Source organism: Oncorhynchus kisutch, linkage group LG14 (assembly GCF_002021735.2).
Source record: "Oncorhynchus kisutch isolate 150728-3 linkage group LG14, Okis_V2, whole genome shotgun sequence".
Lineage (NCBI taxonomy): Eukaryota > Metazoa > Chordata > Actinopteri > Salmoniformes > Salmonidae > Oncorhynchus > Oncorhynchus kisutch.
This window is the reverse complement of record NC_034187.2, coordinates 43,751,128-43,770,015: the sequence shown is the minus strand read 5'-3', so window position 1 is coordinate 43,770,015 and position 18,888 is coordinate 43,751,128. Positions and strand designations below refer to the sequence as shown.

Genomic DNA, 18,888 nt, shown 5'->3' with positions numbered 1-18,888 from the left:
GAATACAATCCTATCAAAATCAAGACACTCATCTTTTCCTCCCATCTTGCCTAACAAAAATGTCTCCAAAACTTGGGCATTTTCTTGGTGGTCGAAATGCATCCATTGTGACTCCTGATTGAGAATACATCTAAGTAATATTTAATTTGCATTTTATTTTACCTTTATTTAACTAGGCAAGTCAGTTAATAACTAATTCTTATTTTCAATGACGGCCTAGTAACAGTGGGTTAACTGCCTGTTCAGGGGCATAATGACAGATTTGTACCTTGTCAGCTCAGGGATATTGAACTTCCAACCTTTCGGTTACTAGTTCAACACTCTAACCACTAGGCTACCCTGCCGCCCCATGTGGAAGTGTTGGCCGTCTTTTTCATAGTACCCAAAAGGTTAATAAAGTAACTCCTAATTTAACTCCTGACTTGGCCTTCATCTACTTCCATTCTGCCCTTCACAGTCCAACAACATGGGTCGCTACTACAACCTAACCTTTATCCACTGACTTCCCTATTCCTCTGCCTTTATTTCAGAGATCCAGACCAAAGGTCATACCTCGAGTCCGGGCGAGTTCACAAGGCATAAGGACACGCATTTTAATTAAGAACATGGGCAGAACAAACTCCATAAAACCGTGAATAAAAATATAATAACTCTCTGAGGATTGGGAATAGCACCAGCTCTGACGATAGAGAGTGCTCAATCAAGCACACAGAGATGAAACAAGCCGTACAGCTTTTTTAAATTAGATTTATTTCAGCTCCTCACAGTGAATAACTGAAAAATGCCATAGCTAATTGGAGGAAAAGGCAGAGGAGTGGAGGCCTCTGTATAGATTTTCACCTTGTTTGTTTGTTTTTAAACAAGTGATACAGTGAGCGATAAGGTGAATATGGAATTCACCGTATAAGGCAAGTGAACAAATTGGGATTCATTACGTTTGCAGGGTGAAAGGGAGGGTTATCTTAAAATTGAATGTAAATGTTGAAAATCTGCATTTGGAAGGAAGAACTGAAGAAAAAAGCTATTCATTACTGTGTCTTTGGACCTGAGAGGCTATATATTTTTTTTTCATCCCAAAAGAATACACAAAGCACATGCATCTCTGTGGTTTGCAGGTTCTTTTATGATTTGACATGGTGCATGTTTCCAATGTAGTATGATTCTAAAATCTCACCATCCATATTGACCCTGTTAAATATTCATACACTTCACTTTGTTTGCCCAAGGCTGGGATTGGCCAAATCACTTGTCTCTCTGTCAATGGACCAAATTGATCCGCCGTACCAGTCAACAAGTCCGTAGAGAGGAACGATAATGCGTCTCCAGCCTTTCTTGGTCTTGGGCTCGTTGGCAGAGTACCACAGTCTGCGCTGCTCCTCTGGTCGTGTGCTGTTTTCCACCAGCCACAAAGACAGTGCCCCTCTCTGGCCACCTCCAGAACACATCAAGAACCGTACCTGTTCAGGAGATTTAAAAAACGTATGAGTATTATGAGTCAGAATAGGACTTGACTGGTAAGTTGGTGGATGAAGATATCCCTCTAGTGGTGTGGGGGCTGTGCTTTGGCAAAGTGGGTGGGGTTATATCCTTCCTGTTTGGCCCTGTCCGGGGGTGTCATCGGATGGGGCCACAGTGTCTCCTGACCCCTCCTGTCTCAGCCTCTAGTATTTATACTGCAGTAGTTGATGTGTCGGTGGGCTAGGGTCAGTTTGTTATATCTGGAGTACTTCTCCTGTCCTATCCGGTGTCCTGTGTGAATTTAAGTATGCTCTCTCTAATTCTCTTTCTTTCTTTCTTTCTTTCTTTCTTTCTTTCTTTCTTTCTTTCTTTCTTTCTTTCTTTCTTTCTTTCTTTCTTTCTTTCTTTCTTTCTTTCTTTCTTTCTTTCTTTCTTTCTTTCTTTCTTTCTTTCTTTCTTTCTTTCTTTCTCTCTCTCTCTCTCTCTCTCGGAGGACCTGAGCCCTAGGACCATGCCTCAGGACTACCTGACATGATGACTCATTGCTGTCCCCAGTCCACCTGGCCGTGCTGCTGCTCCAGTCTCAACTGTTCTGCCTGACCATGCTGGTCATTTATGAACATTTGAACATCTTGGCCATGTTCTGTTATAACCTCCACCCGGCACAGCCAGAAGAGGACTGGCCACCCCTCATAGTCAGGTTCCTCTCTAGGTTTCTTCCTAGGAAGAAACCTAGCCTTCCTAGCCTTCTTCCTAGGTTTTGGCCTTTCTAGGGATTTTTTCCTAGCCACCGTGCTTCTACACCTGCATTGCTTGCTGTTTGGGGTTTTAGGCTGGGTTTCTGTACAGCACTTTGAGATATCAGCTGATGTACGAAGGGCTATATAAATACATTTGATTTGATTGGATTTGATGCTCTACTGTCATAATTACTAGTTTAGAAGTAGTGTACCCACATCCAGTTACTTGCAGTTGCAGGGTACATCATGAAGATAAACACCTGCACTCTGTTGAATGTTCCCCAGTGTGTCACGTTCTGACCATCGTTCTTGTGTGTTTTCCTTGTTTTAGTGTTGGTCAGGACGTGAGCTGGGTGGGCATTCTATGTTGTGTGTCTGGTTTGTCTATTTCTATGTTTGGCCTAATATGGTTCTCAATCAGAGGCAGGTGTTAGTCATTGTCTCTGATTGCGAACCATATTTAGGTAGCCTGTTTTGTGTTGGGTTTTGTGGGTGATTGTTCCTGTCTTTGTGGCACCAGATAGGACTGGTTTTTCACGTTTGTTTTGTAGATTGTTGTATTTTCATCTTTATTAAAGATGTACAAAACTAACCACGCTGCTTTTTGGTCCGCCTCTCTTTCACCAGAAGAAAACCGTTACACAGTGTTATTAAATGCAACATTTTAACCTGAAATGTCTTCATCCAGCCAGACATTCAGGGAAGACATTTGGGTATAATTTTTTTTTATCTAGATAAAACTGCAGTAGCAGTGTGCGGGTATCTGTCTTTATTTCATGAAAGTTAAACCTGCAGATTCATCAATTGTCTCAGCTGTACACATTGCTATACAAAGTTCCCGATTCATATTGCTCATATTCTTCTCAAACAAACTGCACAACATTTCACCTGACTAAATGCTATCTTTCTGTCTCTCCAGTATGCACAGGTGACGAATAGGGTTTCCCTCTGATAAAATGTGTAACTATAATTTCAATGATGTAGTATTAGGTATTCTATCGCAGTGTACCATCTCCCTCACTCAATAATCATTGATCCAGATTTCACCTTTGTGAAACTGTGAGAAGTTCCCCGACATCAAGATTATAGAAGTCAAACAGTGTTTGCCAGGCATTACTTTGAGGTGAACATGACCTGCAACTAATAACCAAGCCAATCTACTCTTGAGATTGGGTCCTGCGTCAGACAAACCAGACAGGCAGGTACCGTACATTGGACAGCTCAGGGTCGTGTAAGGGGAAAGATTGAGGTGCTAATCTGGAATCATGGCTAATCTTTGGACCCTTGCCAAGGAACCACTGACTGCGGCTAGCTGGGCTGTAGCGGTGCCGCGAGCACAGTTCAGGACTGATATCCCCATCTCTGTTTATCTTTCTATGTCTTCATCTTTGGCTCTCTCTCTCTAGTCGTGCTTATCCACACACTCCTCTCTCTCTCTCCTGTTCACGCTCTCTCCCCAGCACTCCACCTTCCCCCACCTCCAAAATAAAGAAGGGGGTGCCCATCTATGGACACATACCAAATACCTCTAAATATGATATTGGCCCACTTGCCAGACACCCCCTATAAAGAGGCGGACATTTACAACCATAGCCGTGGACTCACCCTGTCTAGACCTGACTAACAACCCCGCCGGTCGCAGACTGACCAATAAGGTATGAATAATGCATTCCATATCGCCAGCCTCTTATTAATTGGGTTGACCTTGTGTCTGGAAATCCCCATGATAGCTTGCTAACCCGCCACTATCAGGGTTGGGACCAAATTTCATGCAATCTGTGCATTCAGGAAATAGTTGAATTCAATTAATGAATTAACTTGATAAATGAAGCAGTGCAAGCTTCCACATGCGCTCTCCCTCACCTGTCCACTGGAGCTCTTCCCAGGCCAGTGTAAATGTGTGTGTATGTGCAAGCGTGCGTGGGTGCATGGGTCTGTCTGTCTGTTTGTCTGTCTGTTTGTCTGTTTGTTTTCCGGCAACTTACAAGGTAAACTAATAGTTAAATGGAGAGATATTGCTTCAAGATATTCAACAAGAACTTTTAAATCCATTAGTTGAATTAAGGAGTAAGGAGAGCTCTGCTCATTATACCTACAAATAATTTTCAGTCTTTCGGCAATCCTGCTATCATGAAGAACTTTGTTTTTCAATAGTAATACTGCTCTATTTTTATTCCAGGTGTGCCTGTTTTCTTCCAGACTCTCCTGTCTAACATAATTAGTCTGTCCATTCATACATGTTGTTGTTTGTGCTCCACACTTTCTGTGTCTCCATCCCAAATGGCACCCTATTCCCTACATGGGTCCTGGTCAAAAGAAGTGCCCTATAAAGGAAATAAGGTGCCCTTTGGGACACACCCTGTGTGTCAGTCTGGTTGGTCAGACTTAAAAGACTACATCTGAACTATTTGCGCTATGCGCCTTAATTATAATTACCCAATGCTGAGTCTCCAAATGTGCACACAACAGGAGGGCATTGTGTGTGTGTGTATCTGTCTCTGTTTGTTGTGTGTGTGTGTGTGTGTGTCTGAGTGTCTGGTGTATCTGTCTCTCTCTGTGTGTGTGTGTCTCTGAGTGTCTGGTGTATCTGTCTCTCTGTGTGTGTGTGTCTCTGAGTGTCTGTATCTGTCTCTGTGTGTGTGTGTATCTGTCTCTCTGTATGTGTGTGTGTGTGTGTGTCTCTGAGTGTCTGGTGTATCTGTCTCTCTCTGTGTGTGTGTGTGTGTGTGTCTCTGAGTGTCTGTATCTGTCTCTGTGTGTGTGTGTGTATCTGTCTCTGTGTGTGTGTGTGTGTGTGTGTGTGTGTGTGTGTGTGTGTGTGTGTGTGTGTGTGTGTGTGTGTGTGTGTGTGTGTGTGTGTCTGGTGTGTCTCTGAGTGTCTGGTGTATCTGTATCTGTCTCTGTGTGTGTGTGTGTGTCTATCTGTGTCTCTCCTCGTGTGTGTGTGTGTGTGTGTGTGTGTGTGTGTGTGTGTGTGTGTGTGTGTCCCTGAGTGTCTGGTGTGTCTCTGAGTGCCTGGTGTATCTGTATCTGTCTCTGTGTGTGTGTGTGTGTGTGTGTGTGTATCTGTGTCTCTCCTCGTGTGTGTGTGTGTGTGTGTGTGTGTGTGTGTGTGTGTGTGTGTGTGTGTGTGTGTGTGTGTGTGTGTGTGTGTGTGTGTGTGTGTGTGTGTGTGTGTGTGTGTGTGTGAGAGAGAGAGAGAGAGGGCTCTCACCTCACATCGAGAGTTCCGTAGGGGAGGGGGGAAGAGAGGGCTCCTGAGCAACGTTGACACCTGATGACTCTTGGACTGCCCTCCATCCACACTGAACATGGCACCTGGAACGCACACACACACACACACACACACACACACATACATGCATACAAACAGATAAACAGACAGAACAGAAGATTATAGGTTGTGTTTTCTCTGTTATGCCCGAATGTGAGCATACAGTGTAGGCCTTACTTTGCATTACAGCCACTAAAGGCATTCAGTAAATTGATGATGACCAAGTCCAGAAACAACCCCTAGCCCCTATTCTCCAGAACTGGATTGGTACTGTATAAGCAATATGGTTCAGCTCTACTTTTTCCACATATATACCTACATCTATCCAGTCGTTTCAGATCTTCACAAGTGTCTTAGGGGTAATAGACTGCCTCGACGGTAGCTAGGGGTTGTGTACAGGGCTTGTGTTATCGATATCAGAATGGATGATTCACCTGAGGATGATGAACAGCTGGGCCGCACCCCCTTTGGCGGGGTGTGGACACGCCTCCAGGAGGATCCCTTGGCCGCTGTTGGCTGCCAACCGCACTCACCATCCTCGAAGGAGCAATAGCTGCCAATGAGAAACTGACCTGAGAGGGAGAGAAAGACAGAGAGAGCAAGAGAGGTAGAAAGAGGAGAAGAAAGTGAGTAGCCTTGTAGCTCAATTGACCTAGAGAGATACAGATAGACAATGAGAGAGATGGAACATCAGAGAGGAGGACATGATGAGAGGAGTGTCTCAGTAGCAAGGGCAGAGGGAGAGAGGATGGGAGAAACAGAGAGAAAATTGAGAGCATACGGCTAGAGATTTTGAGGGGGAGTGCGGGAGAAGAAGGAGAGAAAATATGGGGCTAATCCTTTTGGTCCCAGTGCTTTATAAAGAGTGAGTGACTGACTGATGGAGGGAAGGAGAGAGGGATGGGGGATGAGGGAAGGGTGAAAGGGGAGAGACCAGAAGAAGGAGCAAAAATACAGGGGCTAATAATTTCAGAAAAAGTGAGAGAAAGAGCAAAAAAAAGGGGGGGGGCACCCAACCAGCTTTTACACATATGAAAGAGATGTGTAGAAGAGAGAGAGGAGAAAGAAAAGGGGAGGATGAAAAATAAATTATAGAAAAAAGGTTTGGTGATGCAAGCCTGCTGTCAATTTGGGGGGGTTGAATGCACTTTATATATACAGTGGGGGGGGGAGTATTTAGTCAGCCACCAATTGTGCAAGTTCTCCCACTTAAAAATATGAGAGAGGCCTGTAATTTTCATCATTGGTACTCTTCAACTATGACAGACAAAATGAGGGAAAAAAATCCAGAAAACTGGTGTTACAGCAATGTCAAGAGTGCATTGGAATATTCCAGAGAGCATCGCAAGGATGTATTTGTTGTTGTCAGCTTGGTTCCAATAACCACACTACAAATAACTCCCCAATACATTGCTCCATTCTGAGTGGTTTGCTATTGTGGAAATGGGAACAGGGCCACAATCAAAGTACAGTACAGTACAGTTGATAACAGTTGATAACGAAAATAACAATGGATTGAAATGGTGCAAATGTGTGTACTATTACTAGCATACCATAACCATTTGTAGCCGCTATACTTCTAGTCAAGACTTTTATAATTACCACAGAAACACAACAACCCAGCAATTAAAACACATTGGTAGATGCTAAATGAGGTATAGAAGGTCAACAGAAGGGGTTCTGTTGTTTTTAGCGGAGTGCTATATGACCCCATGATACTTCTACACTCCAACAAACAGCTACCTGGCTACATTATAACAGGGGTTAAGGAATCTTCTGAGACCTACAGTGGGGTAAAAAAGTATTTAGTCAGCCACCAATTGTGCAAGTTCTCCCACTTAAAAAGATGAGAGGCCTGTAATCTTATCTTAACCTCTCTGGGATATGTGGCGTCCCACCTGGCCAAAAGCCCGGGAAAATGCAGAGTGCCAAATTCAAATAAATTACTATGAAATCAAACTTTCATTCAATCACACATGCAAGATAGCAAATTTAAGCTACACATGTTGTGAATCCAGCCAACATGTCAAATTTCAAAAAGGATTTTCGACGAAAGCAAATGAAGCAATTATCTGAGGATAGCACCTCAGTAAACAAAGAGAGAAACCAAATTTCAACCCTGCAGGCGCTACACAAAACGCAGAAATAAAAATATAATTCATGCCTTACCTTTGACGAGCTTCTTTTGTCGGCACTCCGATATGTCTCATAAACAGCACAAATGGTCCTTTTGTTCGGTTAATTCTGTCGATATTTATCCAAAATGTCCATTTATTTGGCGCATTTGATACAGAAATACACCGGTTCCAACTTGCTCAACGTGACTACAAAATATCTCAAAAGTTACCTGTAAACTTTGCCAAGACATTTCAAAGTACTTTTGTAATACAACTTTCCTTTAACCCAAATCTAACTGCCTGGAGCTCAGGCAAAGAACCAAGGATATGCATATTCTTGGTACCATTTGAAAGAAAACACTCTGAAGTTTGTGTAAATGTGAAGTTAATGTAGGAGAATATAACACAATAGATCTGGTTTAGATAAGAGAGCAACAGAACTTGTGCAAAGTTTCAGAATGATAACTTCCAAAATGATTGTGCTACATGACATTTATCATGAAATCACCAAGGTGTCCCACACAAGTAGCCCAAATGTACCCAAGTGGCCAAATTGGTGAAGTTATACATTTTGAATGGAATAACTATATACAAAATACCAAAATGGTATTCTAACAGACCCCCCAAAAATGGAGAAAAAACATGAAAAAAATATACACATTTACAAAATAACACTTTCAGTATGCTGTTTGCTGCTGATGCCAGGTGCCATAGCACATCCATGCCTGCAGAAATACATTTGGGCAGATGAACACCACTTGTGGCAGGAGCTGGATGAACCAGATTCAGTGGGGGATGGACAGCTTGGCACTGGGGGCTCCCATTCGGAGTCAGTGTCACTGTGAAAGAAAATGTTCAGGTAGAATAGTTTCACATATGAGCCCTGTATCAACAGGTATAATAAACACACACACACACACACACACACACACACACACACACACACACACACACACACACACACACACACACACACACACACACACACACACACACACACACACACATATATATAAGGTTGAATATATTATTATAGACCTGCTAGATCTACTGTCTCATTTATATTATGACAGACCAGCTAGATCTACTGTCTATTTTATATTACGACATTTCAGCTAGATCTACTGTCTCTATTATATTATGACAGACCAGCTAGATATACTGTCTTTATTATATTACAACAGACCAGCTGTATCTACTGTCTCCATTTCACTTTGGCCATTGTTGTGGGCCTGCCCTCCCCTCAACAGCCTCAAATAGTCTATTTCATTTCACAAATAATATGTTATATTATTCATTTCAAACAACGGCATTGGCATGAGAAAAACTTACCAGTCCAAAATCATGTCCTCTCTGTTCAAAAAATATTCCTCCATTTGGGAATCCCTAAATGAATCATCCTCCAACAATCTCTGTCTCATTTTCCCGGTCAATTTCTTCTAAAATTGTGTGTACATCTGTATATCTACACTTAGATTTAGCTTTCCCTGACTTAGTCGCCATACTGATTGATATATAAACAGCTGAAGACGCGCTTTACCAAAACAACGCTATGTGTTTCTCCTTCCGGTATGAAACTTCAATAGCGAATGACCCTCTTTACGCCAGAGTTTACGATATGGGTTGGTCTTCCAACACATAAACATTGCATATTGCCGTTTACCTCAGCTCATTGGCTATCTACCCAGCTAGATTTAAAGACGATCAGTGATCATTGGGTTAAAATACAGTCAATCAACGAAACAGCGGTCTTATCATTGGTGCACAATGATGTCATTACTTGTTGTCTTCAAATCAGTTTCTTTCAGTCAATATGTCCCGCGAAATGACCCATCAGGTTTGGTTGTGTTACAAACAAACCAGTTGATTGCAATGTAACCAAACATGACTTGAAAAGTCACGTTTCGTGTGTGTATTTACATCGAATGTGTCGTCGAAAATGGAATGAGACGGAATTCACGACAGAAGCGGTTCACAAAATGTTTCGTGTTAGGCTATAAAATTGATTTTATCAAACAAAAGACCATTCATTTTGTAACAATGAGCATTTGGATTGCAAACAGAGGAAGATCGTCAAAGGTAAACAATTTATGTTATTGCAGTTTGTGATTTTGTTACGTTGAAATAGTTGTTTTTTAATGGGGCTCTATCCTCAGATAATCGCATTGTATTCTTTCGCAGTAAATCCTTTTTTAAATCTGACAACGCCGTTGGATTAGCAAGATTCTAGGCTTTCGAAACATGTGAGACACTTGTATTTTCATGAATGTTTAATATGACTATTTATGTAGCGATCACCGTATGTTGTCGAATTTAATCCCGTTAATGGGTTCGGTGCGCAGAGAGGTTAACGTAAATAATCGATACATTGAAGACGGGATGATCTGTGTTCAATACAGGAAGAAAATAATAATATGCATATCTTATCTTCTGGGGATGAGTAACAGGCCGTTGAATTTGGGCATGCAATTCATCCAGACGCGAAAATACTGCCCCCTGTCACCAAGAAGTTAACTGGCACCGACCGCCACTGATATATAGCTGCCTAAAAGCCACTTCATAGGGGGAAGATAGTTGCCCAAGGCTTCTAGTAGGACAATTTGTCCTGTTTCACATTGACTCTACCAAGTCATCTCAGCAAGGATGCATGCTGCCAACACTAGCACTTTAAGGGCCTGTACCACTCCTGCAGTTCGTTCCCATGCTGAAATAGTTCCATCTGTAACTTGTTCTCTCTACACTAATTGGCACTGGATGACACAATTAAGTAGACTCAAAGATACTCACAGGGAAGGGAACACACGTTCATGCACACACAAACACACACACACATGCATGCACACACACACACAAACACACACAACCAAATCAGCATCAGTGGCCACAAATGCAATTATATCTCTGTCTTCCACCGATTGATGATCAGTGAAGCCTCTGCTCAACTGTTGCGACTCATCTGCAGAGGCGAGGCAGAGCGAGAAAGGGAGGGTGGAAATGATGACCTATGATTAACACATCGACCAGCATAGTCTTCGATCCTCTAACGGGCGGATGTGTAAAAATGAATCCACCCCCCATCTTCAATATCAATGCCATAAATTCCTCTTGATTGAAATGAGATAGACAAAAGTTTCAGGGAGGGTAGATGGACACAAATGCAGGGCACAACTGCAAGTGACTGAAGAAGAGAGAGGGATCAGAAAGAGAGAAATAGGAAGGAGAGAGAGATGGGACAGAGGGGGGAGCGAGAGAGCTGGGAGAGGAGAGAGAGAGAGATGGGACAGAGGGGGAGAGAGGGAGAGGTGGTGTCACGCCTTGGTCATAGTATTTTGTGTTTTTGTTATATATTTGGTCAGGCCAGGGTGTGACATGGGTTTATTTTGTTGTGTTTCGTATTGGGGTTTTGTAGGCATTGGGATTGCGGCTGAGTAGGGGTGTAGCATAGGCTTGGCTGCCTGAGGCGGTTCTCAATCAGAGTCAGGTGATTCTCGTTGTCTCTGATTGGGAACCATATTTAGGTAGCCTGGGTTTCACTGTGTGTTTGTGGGTGATTGTTCCTGTCTTTGTGTTAGTTAGCACCAGACAGGCTGTATATGTTTTCACGTTTCGTTTGTTGTTTTTGTATTTAAGTTATTTCGTGTATCGCTATATCTTCATTAAAGACATGAGTAACCACCACGCTGCATTTCGGTCCGACTCTCCTTCAACAGACGAATGCCGTTACAGAATCACCCACCACCAACGGACCAAGCAGCGTGTTAACAGGCAGGAGCCACAAGAGAGGCAACAGAGGCAGCAGCAGCAGGAGCAGCAGCAGCTGCAGTGGGAGAGGCTGCACCACCTGGAGAAATGGACATGGGAGGAAGAACTGGACGGTAAAGGACCCTGGGCTCCGCCTGGAGAATATCGCCGCCCCAAGGAAGAACTGGAGGCGGCGAAAGCTGAGAGGCGCAGATATGAGGAGGCAGCACGGCATAGCGGATGGAAGCCTGAGAATCAGCCCCAAACATTTCTTGGGGGGGGGGGCTCAGGGAGAGTGTGGCAGAGTCAGGAGTCAGACCTGAGCCAACTCTCCCTGTTTATCGTGAGGAGCCAAGGAGGACACCAGAACCAGAGCCGGTGTTGGAGGTGAGCGAAACAGAGACTGTGAAGGAGTTAATGGGGAAATTGGAGGAGAGAGAAATGAGGGAGTTGCTGTGTTGGTGCTTTTTGCATGGAATTCGCCCGACGGAACGTGTTGGGGATTTGATGGCACCTGGGTTAGCGCTCCATACTCGTCCTGAGGTGCGTGTTAGTCGGCTGGTGAAGTTGGTGCCAGCCTCACGCACCAGGCCTCCTGTGCACATCCCTAGCCTTGCACGTCCTGTGCCAACACTGCTCTCAACATCTCCAGTACGCCTTCACGGTCTAGCCCATCCTGTGCCACCTCCACACTCCAGTCCTCCGGTAGCAGCTCCCCGCACCAGGCTTCCTGTGCGTGTCCTCGATCCAGTACCACCAGTTCCAGCACCACGCACCAGGCCTTCAGTGCGTCTCGCCTGTTCAGCGCAGCCAGCGCTTTTCTCCTCTCCTGCGCTGCTGGAGTCTCCCGCCTGTTCAGCGCAGCCAGAGCCTTCCTCCTCTACAGCGCTGCCGGAGCCTCCCGCCTGTTTAGCGCAGCCAGAGCCTTTCTCCTCTCCTGCGCTGCCGGAGTCTCCCGCCTGTTCAGCGCAGCCAGAGCTGCCAGCCTGCATGGAGAAGCCAGAGCTGTCAGTCCGCATGGAGCAGCCAGAGCTGTCAGTCTGCATGGAGCAGCCAGACCTGTCAGTCTGCATGGAGCAGCCAGAGCTGTCAGTCTACATGGAGCAGCCAGAGCTGTCAGTCTGCATGGAGCAGCCAAAGCTGTCAGTCTGCATGGAGCAGCCAGAGCTGTCAGTCTGCATGGAGCAGCCAGAGCTGTCAGTCTGCATGGAGCAGCCAGAGCTGTCAGTCTGCATGGAGCAGCCAGAGATGTCAGTCTGCATGGAGCAGCCAGAGCTGTCAGTCTGCATGGAGAAGCCAGAGCTGTCAGTCTACATGGTGCAGCCAGAGATGCCAGTCTGCATGAAGCAGCCAGAGAGTTCAGTCTGCATGGAGCAGCCAGAGATGTCAGTCTGCATGGAGCAGCCAGAGACGCCAGTCTGCATGAAGCAGCCAGTCTGCATGGAGCAGCCAGAGCTGTCAGTCTACATGGAGCAGCCAGAGCTGCCAGTCTGCATGAAGCAGCCAGAGCTGTCACTCTGCATAGAGCAGCCAGAGATGCCAGTCTGCAAGGAGCTGCCAGTCTGCATGGAGCTGCCAGTCTGCAAGGAGCAGCCAGAGCTGTCAGTCTACATGAAGCAGCCAGAGCTGTCAGTCTGCAAGGAGCTGCCAGTCTGCAAGGAGCTGTCAGTCTGCAAGGAGCTGTCAGTCTGCAAGGAGATGTCAGTCTGCAAGGAGCTGTCAGTCTGCAAGGAGCCGCCAGTCTGTACATTAATTTTTCAGTTTTTGATTTGTTAAAAAAGTTTGAAATATCCAATAAATGTCATTCCACTTCATGATTGTGTCCCACTTGTTGTTGATTCTTCACAAAAAAATACAGTTTTATATCTTTATGTTTGAAGCCTGAAATGTGGCAAAAGGTCGCAAAGTTCAAGGGGGCCGAATACTTTCGCAAGGCACTGTATATTGTCTTATTTCCTTGTATGAATTGTAACTCAGTAAAAACGTTGAAATTGTTGAATGTTTATATTTTCGTTCAGAATAGATAAGCTGTACTCACTGCACATGTCCCCTTCGTCGTCGCCGAGTGGGCAGTCCATTGTGAAATCACACAACTGTCCCAGAGGGACCCCCGGGCCATGGTGACAATGGTACTGGCCCTGGAGGGGGATGTTGTGGAAAGGGGAGAGATCTGGAGAGAAGCAAAGAGAGCGAGACAGAAACACATCTGTCAACAGAGAGAAATTAATCATCATCACAATGACATGGTTGAGGCTTGAGGGTGTCATGAAATGGACACCGTAAACAAAACTGCTACCATGTACTATTTACAACAGAAAAGTGTAGTTTGCATAGACACACACACACATATGATATTGTACCGACCCTGGGTTTATAAGCACGGAAATCAACTCTGCCACACGAGCATGCTTTTGCAGCACAGTCGATAGCGCGCCGGACCTCGGGCAAGAAGGTCGAGGGTTGAGACCTTTTCCCTGCCTGTTTCATTACCATTGTGTCAGAAGTGATCGGACCCTGCATCCACGACAGTGCGTGTGCTTGGCAGGTGAGCGGGTTCCTGTAAGACATAGAGTCGCAAGGTAGCGCGAGGACGCGCTCTTTGAAAGGAGGGAGTTTTTCAGCACGGAAATCGACTCTGCTGCACGAGCATGCTTTTGCGGCACGGCTCAAAGGTCGAGGGTTCGAGACCTGATCCCTGCTGTTTCATTACAATATGATCCCATGTTGTTGTGGAATGAGGAGGGATCTGGAAAAATCATAGAGAGAGATAGAAACACAGAGCAATGAGTGCTGGAGGTTAGTCTTGCGGTACTGCTGCCACCGTCAGATCACATACACTGAGTGTAAAAAACGTTAGGAACATACTCTTTTAATGACATATACTGACCAGGTGTATCCAGGCGAAAGCTATGAACCCTTATTGATGTCACTTCTTAAATCCACTTAATCAGTGTAGATGAAAGGGAGGAGGCGTGATAAAGAAGGATTTTCAAGCCTCGAGACAATTGAGGCATGGATTGGTATGAGTGCCTATCAGGGTAGCTGGGGGAGCAGGGTAGTCTAGTGGTTACAGCGGTGGACTAGCAACCAAAAGGTTGCAAGGTCAAATCCCTGAATTGACAAGGTACAAATCTGTCATTCTGCCCTTGAACAGGCAGTTAACCAAGGCTGTCATTGAAAATAAGAATATGTTCTTAACTGACTTGCCTAATGACATAAAGGTCAAATAAAAGAATCAGAGGGTGAATGGGCAAGACAAAATATTTAAGTGCTTATGGTGTACCAGTTTGTCAAAGGCTCTAGTCACCCAAGTCATAAACTGTTCTCTCTGTTAACACATGGCAAGCGGGACTGGAGCACCAAGTCTAGGACCAAAAGGCTCTATCCCCAAGACAATTTACTGCTGAACAATTCATCAAATGGCCAAACTCTGTTTTTACACTGCTGCTACTGGTTGTTTATTATCTATGCATAGTCACTTCCCAAATGACCTCGACTAACATGTACCCCGCACATTGACTCGATACCGGTACCCCCGGTATATAGCCTCGTTATTGTTATGTCATTTTCTTCTGTTACTTCTTGATTACATTTTTTTACTTTAGTTCATTTAGTAAATATTTTCTTAACTCTATTTCTTGAACTTCATTGTCGGTTAAGGGCTTGTAAGTAAGCATTTCACAGTAAGGTACAATACCTGTTGTATTCAGCACATGTGACAAACACAAATTGATTTGAATGTGTCAAGAACTGCAATGCTGCTGAGTTTTTCACCCTAAAAAATATCCTGTGTTTCCCACAAGAATAGTCCACCACCCAAAAGACATCCAGCCAACTTGACACAACTATTGGAAGCATGTGAATCAACATGGACCAGCATCCCTGTAGAATGCTTTCGACACCTTAGGACAAAAGGGGGTGCAACTCAAAATTAGGAAGGTGTTCCTAATGTTTTATACACTCAGTGTATATCGCCCATGGAGTCCACATATATTGCCCCTAGAGGCCACCAGTCTACCCCTTCACTATTTATCTGACTCCCTCTCTCATACCTGCCATATACGTGTCTCTACATGAACAATACAAATCAGAACAAGAAACATCTCCACAGTTATTAGCCATGTCGCCAGACTGCTGTACACCATTTAATACATAACATCATGGTGCATGTGTAAGTCTATTGTAATGCATTTGTAATGTGTCACATGATATTCTTACGTGAAATAACGGGCTGGAGGACATAATTACAAACCAGCAGGGTAACACTGAAGAAAATGAATAGGAGAAGAGATTCAAACTGCATTTCTTCCAACAGATACTGTACAAAAGCTGTCAACTTCCAGTCAAGGATCAAGGAACTACCAGGGAGAAAGAAAAAAGTTAAATGTTTCGGCCCTCCAGGATCATCATTGAATAGCCCTACAACTGTACAGCATAGAAGTGTCTGCTGAGTTGTTTGGTTGACCCAACTGATGGGTTGTTTGGTTGACCCAACTGCTGGGTTGCAGGCTTTGGGTCAAATTGGTTTGGTTGTTTTCTGTAAAAAGAGCAAGGTTGGGTTGTTGATGCTGGGTTTTTGGTACTGAGTTATTGAGATATGACCCAGCGGGTCAGATCAGAAGACTGGAGGCATAGTTTAGTAGGAGTGTGGCTGGGGCTGTGGCAGTCATGACATTTTGTCATGCAAATGAATGCAATTATATTAAGATTAATATAATTGAACTGAATAAAATAAAATAAAAAGGGAATTTTTCCCCATTCTGGGAAGGCGATAACTAGAATTTGTTTCATTTTTTAGTTTCCGCCTTATGTAGCCCCGCCCACTTGACCCAGTTCCATTCAAACGCAATTGTGTTTGTCTTTCCGTTTCACAACTTCTGTCAACGCTAGCGAATTACCTCAGAGCGGTGGCTAGCTAATAATTAAAAAACATGCATCTTTAACACATCTTAACAAATAAACAAAAACAAAACGTGGCTCACATTTGGGAACACACACAAATGGCTTTACCAGGAGGAGGGAAAAGGATTGGAATTTTTGAATGACACCTGAATCTGCCTATGGGGACTCTGCTCTATAAGTGTGTTAATGCTGAACAGACAATAACATCACAGCCAGTAGCATCCTAGGTCAAAATGAACTGAAATGAATATTTATTTGTGGCTGTACCATTTCAATGTATTTGAAGATAATGAGCTGATGGCCTCCCAATGGCTGGAAGACTGTGGATACTCTGTAGACCACAGAGGCCCTGTTGTCAGTGTGGAAGAGCCCTGACAGAGTGCTGAACTACTAAGAACTGTTTGATATCAAGTGTCCTGTCATGGGGAAGGGCTGTGATATCTGGATGATGTCTACATTGGGAAAACCTGTGATGTATTTGTATTTATTATGGATCCACATTAGCTGCTGCCAAAGCAGCTTTTAAAATGTAAAACATTACAATACATCCACAGATTTTACAACACACTGTGTGCCCTCAGGCCCCTACTCCACCACTACCACATATCTACAATACTAAATCCATGTGTGTGTGTGTGTGTGTGTGTGTGTGTGCGTGTTTGTGTGTGTGTGTATGCGTGTGTCTGTGCAAATGTTTGTGTTCACAGTCCCCACTGTTACATAATGTGTGTTTTATCCTTTTTTTAAATCTAATTTTACTGCTTGCATTAGTTACTTGATGTGGAATAGAGTTCCATGTACTCATGGCTCTATGTAGTACTGTGTGCCTCCCATAGTCTGTTCTGGACTTGGGGACTGTGAAGAGACCTCTTGTGGCATGTCTTTTGGGATATGCATGGGTGTCCGAGCTGTGTGTCAGTAGTTTAGACAGCTTGGTGCATTCAACATGGCAATACCTCTCATAAATAAAAGTAGTGATGAAGTCAATCTCTCCTCCACTTTCAGCCAGGAGAGATTGACATGCATATTATTAATATTAGCTATCTGTGTGCATCCAAGGGCCAGCCGTGCTGCCCTGTTCTGAGCCAATTGCAATTTTCCTAAGTAATTTCTTTGTGGCACCTGACCACACAACTGAACAGTAGTCAAGGTGCGATAAAACTAGGGCCTGTAGGATCTGCCTTGTTGATAGTGCTGTTAAGGCAGGGCATCGCTTTATAATAGACAGACTTCTCCCCATCTTAGCTACTACTGCATCAATATGTTTTGACCATGACAGTTTACAATACAGTTTTCCTCTGAGCAGTTTAGTCATCAATTTGCTAAATTTCCACATGATTTACTACAATATTTAGTTGAGATTTAGGGTTTAGTGAGTGTTTTGTTCCAAATACAATGCTTTTAGTTTTAGAAATATTTAGGGCTAACTTATTCCTTGCCACCCACTCTGAAACTAACTGCAGCTCTTTGTTGAGTGTTGCAGTCATTTCAGTCGCTGTTGTAGCTGACGTTCTGGTTTTACTCAAAGTCAGTGGCATGTCGTTAGTAAAACTTGAAAAAAGCAAGGGCCCTAAACAGCTACCCTGGGGAATTCCTTATTCTAACTGGATTATATTTGATAGGCTTCCATTAAAGAACACCCTCTGTGTTCTGTTAGACAAGTAAGTCTTTATCCACATTATAGCAGGGGGTGTAAAGCCATAACACATACGTTTTTCCATTAGGAGACTATGATCAATAATGTCAAAAGCTGCACTGAAGTCTAACAAGACAGCCCCCACAATCATTTTATCATCAATTTCTCTCAGCCAATCATCAGTTATTTGTGTAAGTGCTCTGCTTGTTGAGTGTCCTTCCCAAGCATGCTGAAATTCTGTTGTCAATTTGTTTACTGTGAAATAACATTGTATCTGGTCAAACACCATTTTTTCCAGAGGTTTACTAAGTGTTGGTAACAGGCTGATTGGTCGGCTATTTGAGCCAGTAAAGGGGGCTTTACTATTATTCGGTAGCTGTGAGTGATTTAATCAATAAACGAAACACGAACAACGCACAGACATGAAACTGAAACAATAACGCCTGGGGAAGGAACCAAAAGGAGTGACATACAATGAAGGAATCAGGGAGGTGATGGAGTTCAGGTGAGTGATGATGCGCAGTTGCACGAAACGATGATGACAGGTGTGCGCCATAACAAGCAGCCTGGTGACCTAGAGGCCGGAGAGGGAGCACACGTGACAGTACCCCCTCCACGACTCGCGGCTCCAGCTGCAGGATGCTGACCAAAAGACGATCCCGGGGACCAGGAGTTGGCCCGGTCACCTCTGCAGAGGTGAAGGAAACCTGTCAATCCGGCTGAGACACAGGAGCATGGCGGCCTATAGTGCCGGAGAGAGAGCATACCTGACGGTACCCCCTTCCCGGCGCGTTTGGCTCCAGCCACAGGATGCCAACCCAGGGGACAATCCCGGGGATTAGGAGTGCACCAGTCACCCCTGCTGATGCATGGGAACCTGTCGCCGGCTGGGACGCATGAATCTGACAGGGGGCTGAGGCAGGGGAACCTGACGATCTAGCTGAGGCACGAGAGCCTGACGAGCTGGTGGAAGCAGGAGAGCCTTGCGATCTGGGGTGGGGCATGAATTCCCGACGAGCC

At 44.4% G+C, this 18,888-nt stretch overlaps 1 protein-coding gene across 1 annotated transcript in view; it reads right to left on the bottom strand.

The window, feature by feature from the left end:
* The window catches only part of ros1 (c-ros oncogene 1, receptor tyrosine kinase), a 142,643-nt gene that overhangs the window by 93,512 nt on the left and 30,243 nt on the right, over positions 1-18,888 (bottom strand). The window contains exons 2-5 of the mRNA XM_020470344.2: positions 13,369-13,500; positions 5,907-6,044; positions 5,413-5,516; positions 1,285-1,457 (exon numbers count right to left, since the gene is read on the bottom strand). Of these exons, the coding sequence (XP_020325933.2) occupies positions 1,285-1,457; positions 5,413-5,516; positions 5,907-6,044; positions 13,369-13,500 (547 nt within the window). The remainder of the gene's footprint in view (positions 1-1,284; positions 1,458-5,412; positions 5,517-5,906; positions 6,045-13,368; positions 13,501-18,888) is intronic.